This window comes from Scophthalmus maximus, chromosome 21 (genome assembly GCF_022379125.1).
Source record: "Scophthalmus maximus strain ysfricsl-2021 chromosome 21, ASM2237912v1, whole genome shotgun sequence".
In the NCBI taxonomy this organism is placed as follows: domain Eukaryota; kingdom Metazoa; phylum Chordata; class Actinopteri; order Pleuronectiformes; family Scophthalmidae; genus Scophthalmus; species Scophthalmus maximus.
The window spans coordinates 15,587,501-15,600,000 of record NC_061535.1 but is presented as its reverse complement, the minus strand read 5'-3'; the positions used below and the strand labels follow the sequence as shown (position 1 = coordinate 15,600,000).

General features: G+C 47.6%; 1 protein-coding gene across 4 annotated transcripts in view; it reads right to left on the bottom strand.

The window, feature by feature from the left end:
- Nucleotides 1–12,500, bottom strand: part of sugct (succinyl-CoA:glutarate-CoA transferase) — a 31,209-nt gene that overhangs the window by 6,567 nt on the left and 12,142 nt on the right. The window contains exon 13 of one of the 4 annotated variants that reach the window (XM_035618849.2): nucleotides 8,892–10,661. The exons of the other annotated variants lie outside the window; for them this stretch is intronic. Within the exon in view, the coding sequence (XP_035474742.1) occupies nucleotides 10,575–10,661 (87 nt within the window). The 3' untranslated portion in view covers nucleotides 8,892–10,574. Of the gene's footprint in view, nucleotides 1–8,891; nucleotides 10,662–12,500 lie in introns of those variants that run through there. 4 annotated transcript variants of the gene reach the window in all.

Below are 12,500 nucleotides of genomic sequence, written 5' to 3'. Positions count from 1 at the left end.
AGTTATTAAGTTTGCTAGACGGTCATGAAGCTCCTCCATCGCATCCCTGCGATGACCTCTTCACCTTCTCTCCTCCTCTTCCAGCTCTTCACCTCCCTCCACATCACTCGTTACCCCCCGGGGTCTTTGAAGCTAACTGTTGAAGTCCATTAAGTCGACTAACCAGCACCCATGGGAAACATCCAGGCCCGCTGTTACATCATGTTACTGCAACATCAAGGAGAGGAGGATGGATAGAGATAGAGTGTGTTTGTGTGTATGTGCGTGTGAAGATCTGAGGTTGCCTGAACCTGCTGCTCTCAGTTTGACCTTGACAATCAAAGCGGCTCGTGAACATCGCAGTGTGTTTTCATCCCTGTGAAGTTCTTTTCTTCCGCACACGGACTCGCGTCAGCGCCAGACGGGACTTTCTGATCTTCTGTGGCCTGGATGTTAAAGGTCCCACGGGTGATTTGGATTCTCCCGCATGAATAACACTCTTCATCGTGTTCCGTTGAGATGAGACCATGTTTTAGCTGGAGAAATGTTTATTTTCTGACTTTTAAAAAGTGAAGCAGCGACAGTGGATCGGACGTGAGTCTGGATGAAAAGCTCCTGAACAGATGGAAGGACGGATCGTGGAGCGAGAAGGAATCCACGAGCTGTTGGATCTGACATTCGGATGGTGCACACAGTTGTCCACGGTAACAAGGGCTCACAGTCGACAGGAATCTTTTTGACCCGTCGACTGCCGCCCTCGGTCCGGTTCCACAGGGAATAAAATCTGTTTCATAAAGTCTCCAGGAGCTTTTCAACAGGATCAGACAGATTATTCTTCTTCTGCTGCTTGTTGACTAACACTTTATTAATGACGTGGACGCAGATCCCTCACAGAGAGGGAGCACAGTGATTCTTCTAAAGATCCACACGTCCGAGACACGAGATCTTCTCTTCTTCTTCCAAACAACATCCATCCTCTCGGTTTCACGTTGGAGAGAAGCTCCTGTTTGTAATTTGTGCTGGTTGTTCCTCGAGCGGCGTCTAAGTTTACATCTGGTGGATTTGAAAACAATCAGAAGGCAGAAGGGGGAACTGTGGAACGAGGGCACAGACACATGCACGTTGGATTTTTACTCTCTGGTGTAATTTGCCATCGGAAATGTTCAAATAACAGAGCAGAGGAGGAAAGATTTCCTTGCGACTTGGCAGAGGAAGGATGAGGAGATGAATCTGAGGTCAAAGGAACCGAATGGTTCTGATAGACTTTGAAACGTCAGACAGTTTGAACGTCCCACCGCACCTCCGTCCGCCTGTATGCAGATGATCCTCCGCTTCGTCTTAAAACTGCAGTGAACACGTAGTTGGGGCTTTAAGGAAAGAGATCAAACATTCATGGCTCCGCGCCCTTTGTCCAGATCCACATTGGATTGAGAAGCCAATGTTGCTGCAGGAATGTTGCTGAAAGCCAAGACTGCGCCACCTGGTGGCACTGTAGAGGAACAATCAGAGGATTTCCCAAATACAGTAGGATCCATCCTGTGGGATCCATGAATGTGAGGATCACATTTCATTGCAATTCATCATATTGTTGTTGAGATATTCCTATTTATTTTGGAGCAGGGTGGAGCGCGCGCACACACACACACACACACACACACACACACACACACACACACGTGTTTTGTGTGAAGTGGAAACTTTGGCATGTGAGGTGTGTGTGTTTTGGATCAGAGAGTTGCCCAGATGGAGGAAAACTGGGGGAAGATTAACAGTGTGTGTGTGTGTGTGTGTGTGTGTGTGTGTGTGTGTGTGTGTGTCAGGTGTGCAGCAGCTCAGTAAGCAGGAAGCAGTTCAGGAGCAGCAGACAGATGAAAAACAGCCCAACTTGATTTCATATTTTACGTGGAGACACGTTTGTAATCCCGTACGTGTCGGCGCAGACAAGTCGACGCCCACAGTCTCAACACGGCCGCTGAGATGAGACCCGACAGAAATGAACGACGCTCGGACTCTGACGTCGTTCATTTCCCCTTGGACCGACTCGTCAGTGACTTCCTACGTCTCCCAGAATGCCTTGCAACAACCTGCAGGTCACAGGTGTGGGTGTCACCTTTGATCCATCATGTGTATGAACAGCAAAGACATTAAGATTATTTTAGATTAAACTGTGCTGCAGTTATCTCAACCTGTGCAAGTGTGTGTGTGTGTGTGTGTCACACTTCCTCTTCCTCTGCTTTTGTTTGAAATTCTGTTCATTCCTGATGCTCATCCGTCTGTTTGTCTCTCAGGGTGTCACTGTTTAATTGGACGCCCCCCCTCCTCCTCCTCCGTCCCCATGGGAAAGTATGCAGACACATTTTGATTTGATTATGCTTCACAAACCAAACGACATTCCAGCTCCGACAAACAGATCGTCGGAAGCAGCGGAGCAAGGCACTGAGCGCGGCCAGGGGTCGAGGGTTCGATTCCCTCTGATGTTCTGAATATTTGACCTGTGGTGAGGCGGAGGTCGGGGACGCCCCCTGAAGGCCGCCATGTGTTACCACATCACACTAACTACATTATGGACATTGGTGATTTCACCACTAGGGGTCGCCACGCTGATTCCTGAATTGATATTCACTTTATTACAGACACTGAGGAAGTGTAATGACAGGTAGCAGCTAACTGCTAACAGCTAACTGCCCACGTTCTCTTCCTGATTGGTTCTTATCAGGCAAAGCGTCGCTAACACTTCCTGTCAGTAACAGTTCAACCACGTCTACTACGGAACCGACTGCAGGAGACAACCTACTTCCTGTTTACACCTTAAGGGTCACGTGACGTGTGTTTTCAGGAGTGTTAGACGACCCCTGTCTGACCTTCTCTACTAGTCTCAGTCGGCAGAAAAAAACTAAACTAAACTAATATAGAAAAAATAGGAAACAGAAATCAGAAGACATTTCCCTAAATGATTCACTGTACAACACACGCGCACACACACACACACACACACACACACACACTCAACAAAGAGCTTTTGTTGTTGTAGGAACAGAAAACAGAAAAGACGAGAAGAGGAAACTGTGAGGAACGACGCTCATATCTGTGTGAATCATCCTGTCCCCCCGAATGACCTCAGAGTGTGTGTGTGTGTGTGAGAGACACACCTGGGACACATTTGGACACAACCACAAACATCTGCTGCGCGCGCGCACACACACACACACACACACACACACACACACACACACACACACACACACACACACACACACACACACACACACACACACACACACACACACACACACACACACACACACACACACACACACACACACACACACACGACAGGACAGAGACTCGGCCAATCAGGTTCCAGCGTCATCAGGTGTAATAAACCACCTGGACAAAATAACGAGAACACCTGAACGTGCAGAAGGAAGAGCAGAGAGGAAGAGACAGTGATGTCATGGAGGAGAGGAAGACAGATCTGGTGACATCACAGTTTCCTGGAGTCGTAATATTTCTGTCATGAAAAGCAAAAACATCTAAACGCCTCACTTCCTGGTCAACAGACGATCTGCGACTGTATATCAAGACGATCACTGACTGTATATAAAGACCATCACTGACTGTATATAAAGACGATCAGTGACTGTATATAAAGACGATCCCTGACTGTATATAAAGACGATCAGTGACTGTATATAAAGACGATCACTGACTGTATATAAAGACGATCCCTGACTTTAAATCGAGACGATCACTGACTGTATATAATGACGATCACTGACTGTATATAAAGACGATCACTGACGATCACTGACTGTATATAAAGACGATCAGCGACTGTATATAAAGACGATCACTGACTGTTTATAAAGACGATCAGTGACTGTATATAAAGACGATCACTGACTGTATATAAAGACGATCAGAGACTGTATATAAAGATGATCACTGACTGTATATAAAGACGATCACTGACTGTATATAAAGACGATCACTGACTGTATATAAAGACGATCACTGACTGTATATAAAGACGATCAGTGACTGTATATAAAGACGATCACTGACTGTATATAAAGACGATCAGAGACTGTATATAAAGATGATCACTGACTGTATATAAAGACGATCACTGACTGTATATAAAGACGATCAGTGACTGTATATAAAGACGATCAGTGACTGTATATAAAGACGATCACTGACTGTATATAAAGACGATCACTGACTGTATATAAAGATGATCACTGACTGTATATAAAGACGATCAGTGACTGTATATAAAGACGATCAGTGACTGTATATAAAGACGATCACTGACTGTATATAAAGACGATCACTGACTGTATATAAAGACGATCACTGACTGTATATAAAGACGATCAGCAGCTGTATATACTCAGGTTTATTGAGTCTAAGTTATCAGACTCAGTTTTTTCTCCTGTATAATGTTTCAGCTCCTCTGATTGTGACTTTATTTCAATAATCCTCTGGTTGAGTTCGAGGATCAACACGAGGGAGTTTGGTGAAATCTACACTTGAGTTTTCTTTGGACGAACGTCGACGACCGACCTCTGGTTGTTTTCTCTTCGTCGTCAGGCCGAAGAGATCCAGAGTTCTGTGTGATGCTTCTCTTCCAACAAAGATTGTCTTTCCCATTAAAAGAGAATTTTAATAAAAAATAAACCAGCTCCTCCTGTTCTCTCTACATCTTCTCCTTCAGGGTTTAATGTGTCTCTCTTCGTCCTCTTCACTGAAGCTTCTCATTGTGGTTTAACCTCTAACCTCGGTCCCAGTTTGACCTCAGGACCACGACAACGTTCATCTGCGTCCTGGGTTTAACTACTAACATGCGACGCTGCTCGTCACAGGTGTCGCATGAAGCTCTGGACAGTTTGACCAACGACTGATTCTCTTTTCTTTTAATTTGTTCCAGAAGGAAAATGTTTTCATCTGAAGAAATCATCCAATAACCCTTCAGATTTATCACAGGGCCCAATGGTCCCTGGACTGAGAGCTATCGAGTCCACAGGAGGGTTCAGAGGACTCGTTGAACCCCCGGTGGCCATCGCCAAAAAACGCATGAGGTGACTGACGTCTGATAATAACTCGTGATAATAAATCGAGTCCGGTTTCTTTAGTAATCCTCACTATCTTCCATCACACACGTGATAATGCACCTGCTGGTATCTGATTATTAATTTCTTAAGAACTTTTGCGGTTCAAGTGTTGAAAGAACACAAACGCCAAAAATCTTCATTCATATCAGACCAACGATACAAACAGTGAGAGGTGACGAGTTCAGAGTCGGACAGGAGACAAACCTGCTCAGTGGAGGATTCAGGACTTGACACGAGAGATTTGGTGCAGGTCCAGATTTTCATGAGGATCCAGGATCAATGTGGTTTCATCAGGGCGGAGTTTGGCTCAGCTACGTTTTCCGTGCGTCCGTTACCGGACCTCTCGCCCAGTGTGAGCTGGACTTCAGCTCCAGTAACGTGGGCAACAGGTCAGACGTCCTGCCTCAGCCTCAAGCACACACCCAACCACCAGGCTTTCATATTCACATTAGGTTCTCATACTGCCTAACGTACCTGGGTTTTATCAAACCCGCCTCTCACACTGTCCCAGAGACGCTTTCCACTGAGCGCTGTTTTTTTTTCCAGCTGATGGTTTCCTTACATCACCCTGCCTCCGCCCGCCACATCCTCCTCCCACTCTGATCACTGTCAACAACAGAGAAACCCACTTATTTCTTTTCCACACAGTCACTCAGAGGTCACCGTGTTGTGACCTTCCTCACCTCCTGCGACCTCAGGAGCTGAAACGTCGTATAAGTGTTGTTGCTCGTGGATCAGATGAAGACCAGACACCGGGACCGTGAGGTCGGCACTGACGAGTCCGAGTTACCTAAGGACAAATATTTCCCCTCAGACAAACGTGGACTCGTGGCTCTGCAGAGCGTGTATACATAATAATGTACGATGACTATTTCAGAAGATTAGAATGGTGTTGGAATTATTTAAGGAGTTTGAGGCGTGTGAAAGATCACGTCGTCTGGAACAGTTCTGGGAGTTTGGACGTTTATATTCTGCAGTTACACATGATGGGCAAGTTCCCATGAGTTGAAGAAAACCATGGGACCAAAGCTAAGTAAGTGGACATTTTAATTAAGGTCATGAATAGTTTTTTACAAGTGTTGGAAACATCATGAGACACTTTGACACTGAAGTCTACCCGGCAACAGCAGCAGCAGACTGGCTCAACTGGTTCAGAACTCCGACCGCTCCCCGGGATTAGCAACGATGTAACGAGCAGCTGTTGCTCCGTACAAGCCGCCGCTGGCCGGCAGCCCGCAATCGCAGCCAGACCTCTGACCGGGTCAATCCGGACAATCAGACAGGAAGAGTCGAGCGGTGTTGATCGTGAATGCTCCCCGAATCCTGGATGATGTCACCGTGAACAATGAAATCCTGCGTCAGGAAGAACGGAGGGATGGGATTTGAGATTGTAGAGACAGGAAGCATCTGAAGATTCTCCAGGAAGGAAAGACATCAAGGTCAGATCACACGGTGACTCACATGGAGCTGAAATGGAGGCTGGAACACGTCGGAGCCAGTGTTCTCCATGAAGTGTCTTCAGAAATAAACTGCTCTGCCACTCCATCGGTGGAAATCGATCATTGTGACGAGGGAACAGGTCGTACAGCTCCGACCCCCCGAGGCCACGCCAGAAAAACAAGAGCCATCAGAAGAGGTTTGTTTGTGTGACATTTGTTCACTTCAGCCTCGTTTAGGGAAACATATTTCACGTCCCGGGTTCAATGTGATAAATATAACCCTGAAATACAGTCAGTGACCCACAAGTGTAATCTGATGAAATGACATAGTCGTGAAGATGAGAATAACTTCACATGGTCATTTGAGTTTTTTTCTCCAGTTCTCTTTTTGAACATCAAATAAAAAACCTCCTTCCACAGGAGGCTCTTCACAGACAGTTAGAAACAGGAGTAAATCCGTCGTCGTGTCCAGCAGATGATAAGAGCTATTAGCCGCAGGAGACGTCAGCGGTGCTGGAACAGCTCTTCCTCTAATTGAGTTTCAAGAGTCTTCACGGACGTAGAAAAAAGGCAAATGTGCTGAGGCCATCATTCTTTCGTGGAGTAATCACCAGAGGAAACCAAACCGCTGGAATTACAGGGATTCAAGAGCTCTCATAAAAAACACACGGAGAGAAAAAAAACAGGCGGGATTCCTGCCAAATACGTGCAACCATCAGCGAAGCTGGGGAGGTGAGGCAGGCAAAGATAAACCTTATTGTTATTCGTAACTTTGAATCACTTTTAGATGGTGATATTCTGATGAATCCCCCTGAGAGCAGCTGCTCCTGATGAGTTAGTGAATGAATAAACCTGGGACCCAACAGCCTCAGCACCGGGACCACCAGGGCACCGAGAGCTCGTCAACAACCCACCTCTTAAACCAAAGCATCATCTCCTTCTTGTGCTGAGCTGAGCTCTCGTCCCGGTGGCAGCAGGGTAAACGAGGCGTTCACAGATATCCTTCTCCTCAGCAACACTCCCTCCTGAAGCAACCAGAGGCGTTCCCAGGCCAGATGGGTTCCGGGTGAGTTGACTGTGGAAGGTTCCCGGGTGGATCCTGATCAGACACCTGAACCACCTCAACTGGCCAATTCCGATGCGAATGAGAGGCACACCCTCCGGACGTCCGAACTCTTCACCGCATCTCTAACGCTGAGCTGAACGGTATCACCTGCTGGTAGGTCTTCTTCTGATTTTTCTGGTCAACTTCTTGCTATACCATCGTGACGTTGACGATGGTACGTATATTCAATTCAAGTCCAACCAATCATTTTTGCTGCACCACAGGAAATTAGGCCTCTCTAAGAAGAAATGTGAACCAACCAAGGAGCGAAAGATGGTTGTTTTTTCATACGCCCGCCACTTCCATCTCTAGAAATACACCTTTGTCCTACAACACCATCAAAACCTTGACTCTGTAAGTCAAAACTTGTGCCATTAAATCAAGTTTATCTGTTTGACTTGAGGACACTACTCATCTTGTTCTCGTGAAGGTCTGTTTTCCTATATTGGTGGTGGGAGCTTCCTTTTGGAGTTGGTCTGTCATCAATCCTCCCCACACCTCCACATTCATCCAACCAGGTCACAACTCGCACAGAGCAGAGATATATTTCCCTGGGGTTGTGTTCCGCTGTCAGCTCGAGGCTCATCTGGGTGATCTGAGAACAGACGGTCAGGTCGACGTGACCGGGAAGAAGCCTCGGGTCTGTCGACAGCACTGAAACTCCCCTCGATGATATTCAGTGTCCGTTTGTCAAAGAGTCTTTTGATTGTCCATCACATCCTGGTGTCTGTCCTTCTCTAAAATGTAGATCCCATCTTTGTTATTCTTCACCTGATGGATTTCTTCCTGTATGATTGTTGAACAACAGTTGCAAAATGGCGGCCATAGGTCGGGTTATCCCCTACGAGTCGTAATGTAACACGCCGCCACACGGCGTGTGACTTGTTGAAGTGTGAAATGACGACCACATGTGGCTACTCGTCTTAACGTGTAATGACATGATGTCACATCTACGTCTGGAACAAGGACGATCAGACGTCACATCACATCCACATTTAGCCAGTTATTGACTTGACCTTTAAGGATCTAATGATCTGGTGTGATGTTGCCTGCAGTTGGCGAATATGTACAAAAAGACGAACCAGGAACCAAACGACTACACAGAATTTGAGCAATGTAAAACATTCATAAGACTCCTCACATTCATCAGAGCAGACAGTTGTTTCCCTGAATGTCTTTGAACGTGGATCTCTGGGGAAAACTAGATCACGTCGGATAGACGTTAAAAGACGACTCCGGACAAGTTGAATCTCTTCCTGATGCGATGCATCTTTCACAAAGTCAGAAATCAAATCACACATAATAAACATGGACAAAATCTGACGGTGAGTGGCTACATTTCATCTTCCAGTGTCTACGTGAATGGGCCACATGTGGACGAGTCTGGACGAGGGTTTGATCCCGGTGACCTCAGAGGAAGCCTTTTGTCCGTCCCCACACCTCCAGTCCTTCCATCTGACCTTCAGTCCAGTCCGCGTGGAGGGAGTGTTTCCCAGGAATGTGGCTGGAGGCTCTCTTCGTTTTTTCCAGAAAAAAACAACGTGCGGTCCTCGTGACCCGGGAGTGGGAGTTCGCTGGAACGGTGACGTCTTCTACAGCATCAGTTTTATGGCATTTCAGCTTTATTTGACAATGTCCAGACGGCAATAAAGGTAATTTGTGGAACTTGTGTCCAAACAAAAGATATAAAGGTCTCGAAGGACGACAAATCGACTGGAGACTGAGTAACGGAACGAGGGGGGAAAAAAATTAGGTTGTCGCTAAGTGTGCAAAGCAATGCAATGGAATTCCCAGGGTTAGGGGTTCAAATCCATAGAGAGAAAAAAACCCTACACCACCAGGGTTACAGGTTGACTTCCCCAGAGAACATCAGGTGAAGATTTGGGTTTTGTGCTATTAACTAGTGCTGCAGGGGTTAGGAGTACAACTAAGAGCAAGGCACTAACATCAACAGGGTCACAGGTTGAATTCCCAAGAAAACAGCACCAACACTGCCATGGTAAGAGTTTTTAGTTCCAACACTGTCGGCACTGATGGATCGGTTTCAGGTTAAACACCCTTGAGCAAGGCGGCGTAAGTGTTGAGCACTGCAAAGGTCGGGGGTTCAATTCCTTGAGACCCGTCATTAAAAGCTAGTAAAGTACAAACATTGAAAAGGTAGAGCTTCATTTGTTCTGTTAAAGCAAATGGATGAAGCAAGGCAGTAATGATGCCAGGGTGAAGAGTTCAAGTCCCAGCGTCCCTGTGCACCTCGGAGCGGAGAGCACCCGACAGGTTTGTAGGTTAAATTATTTGATTCCCTTTCAGCCTGAGCACAGAGCAAGGCACCGCGCCTGCCAGAGGTGGGTGGTTCGAGCCCCCTGGAGGGGCTGATTTATTTGATCTTACATGTTAGGTATTCACTTCAGAGGCTGTTTAGGTTTCAGCTGGGATAAATCAAGCGCACCTCCAGTAGTCAGGATATTAAAGCCATATTCAGCTGGATATTTTCTCCGGGACCTGGCCGCTGCCCAGACGGCATGACAGATACATGGACCGAAGGTTTGTAGTCATAAAAACATGAGGTTGGTTTATTGCTGAAAACTTCTGGGAGAGAGAGAGAGAGAGAGAGAGAGAGAGAGAGAGAGAGAGAGAGAGAGAGAAAAAAGCAACGACGACTGTGGGAACTTCAGGACGTGAACACGAGAGACAAAACAGTGACAAATGTCAAACAACATCAAAATGGTGGCACGGCTGTGGGCAGAGAGAGAGGGGGGGGGGCAACATGGAGGAGGTTTTATTTCAGACACTCTCACGTCCGTCTAAACATCTTCCTCTCGTCTGTCAGGTTCGCCGCTGTAAGTGCTCCAGCTCGCCATAAATCAAAGCGGATGAATTCCACCTGTTCTTGAGGTTTGTGGACATTTGTGAGATTCGATCACTGGCATCGTCGAATCACCGGAGCTGCACCATAAAACTGCAAATTTTTCTTTTGGGCTCCGTTTGTTGGTTCAGGTCAAAAGTTTTACAGCGGCTTCCTTCCTTTTTTAAAATGAAAAAATATTTAAAGATGATTGATATCTGTGTCTCAGCCCGTTTTTATATCATCAAACAACTAGTGAAAGTGCTCAGATGGGGGGCGGGGCTTATGACCTATACTGCAAGCAGACACCAGGAGGGGCGGGGCTTATGACCTATACTGCAGCCAGACACCAGGAGGGGCGGGGCTTATGATCTATACTGCAGACAGACACCAGGAGGGGCGGGGCTTATGACCTATACTGCAGGCAGACACCAGGAGGGGCGGGGCTTATGACCTATACTGCAGGCAGACACCAGGAGGGGCGGGGCTTATGACCTATACTGCAGACAGACACCAGGAGGGGCGGGGCTTATGACCTATACTGCAGACAGACACCAGAGGGCGGGGCTTACGACCTATACTGCAGACAGACACCAGGAGGGGCGGGGCTTATGACCTATACTGCAGACAGACACCAGGGGGCGGGGCTTACGACCTATACTGCAGACAGACACCAGGAGGGGCGGGGCTTATGACCTATACTGCAGACAGACACCAGGAGGGGCAGGGCTCATGACCTATACTGCAGGAAGATGCCAGGAGGGGGCGGGGCTTATGACCTATACTGCAGGCACACACCAGAGGGTGCTTCTTGTCGTCCATCTTTATTTACAGTCTGTGGTCTGTTCCTTGTTTTTAACATAATCATGACCACATTGGTCCCGTAGCCTTCAGTCAAACCACGATTTGTCCCGACACGTAACCAATCAGAGGACGTCTGTGTGTCGTTATGAAGGAAACGGACGACATGACACGATAATCAGCATTAAACTCATATGTCTGACACTGATTATTCATTTTCATGACCATAAGACTCACTGTATTACCTCGTGGGGCTGTTATGTACGTGATGTGTTTCACACTCTGTTAAAATGCTGCTCAATAAATAAAGGTCACCGCAAAGTCAACGACAGAGTTCAGCATCAAAACAGACAAAGAAATAACTGGAAGAAGAAAAATAACTGAAGGAACCAGAAGTTGCTCTGACTTTAAACCTCCAAGGAAAATGAAATGGCAGAGACACTGACAGAGAGAAAGAGAGGGGGGGTAGAGGGAGAGAGAGAGAGAGAGAGGGGGTAGAGAGAGAGAGAGAGGGGGGGGTAGAGAGAGAGAGAGAGAGAGAGAGAGGGGGGGGTAGAGAGAGAGAGAGAGAGAGAGAGAGGGGGGGGGGGTAGAGGGAGAGAGAGAGAGAGGGGGGGTAGAGAGAGAGAGGGGGGGGGGTAGAGAGAGAGAGAGAGAGAGAGGGGGGGTAGAGAGAGAGAGAGGGGGGGTAGAGAGAGAGAGAGGGGGGGGGTAGAGAGAGAGAGGGGGGGTAGAGAGAGAGAGAGAGAGAGAGGGGGTAGAGAGAGAGAGAGAGAGGGGGGGTAGAGAGAGAGAGAGAGAGGGGGGGGTAGAGGGAGAGAGAGGGGGGGTAGAGAGAGAGAGAGAGGGGGGGGGGTAGAGAGAGAGAGAGAGAGAGGGGGGGTAGAGAGAGAGAGGGGGGGGTAGAGAGAGAGAGAGAGAGAGAGGGGGTAGAGAGAGAGAGAGAGAGGGGGGGTAGAGGGAGAGAGAGAGGGGGTAGAGAGAGAGAGAGAGAGAGGGGGGGGTAGAGAGAGAGAGAGAGAGAGGGGGGGGGGTAGAGAGAGGGAGGGGGGGTAGAGCGAGAGAGGGGAACGTTTGGCATTTTTCCAAATGACTTCCAGATTTTGCTTGTGGAGCGGAGACTTCCTACCGTCCTGATTAGCAACAGCTTCTCTGCAGAGCTGCTGTGTGGAAGAAACACACACACACACACACACACACACACACACACACACACA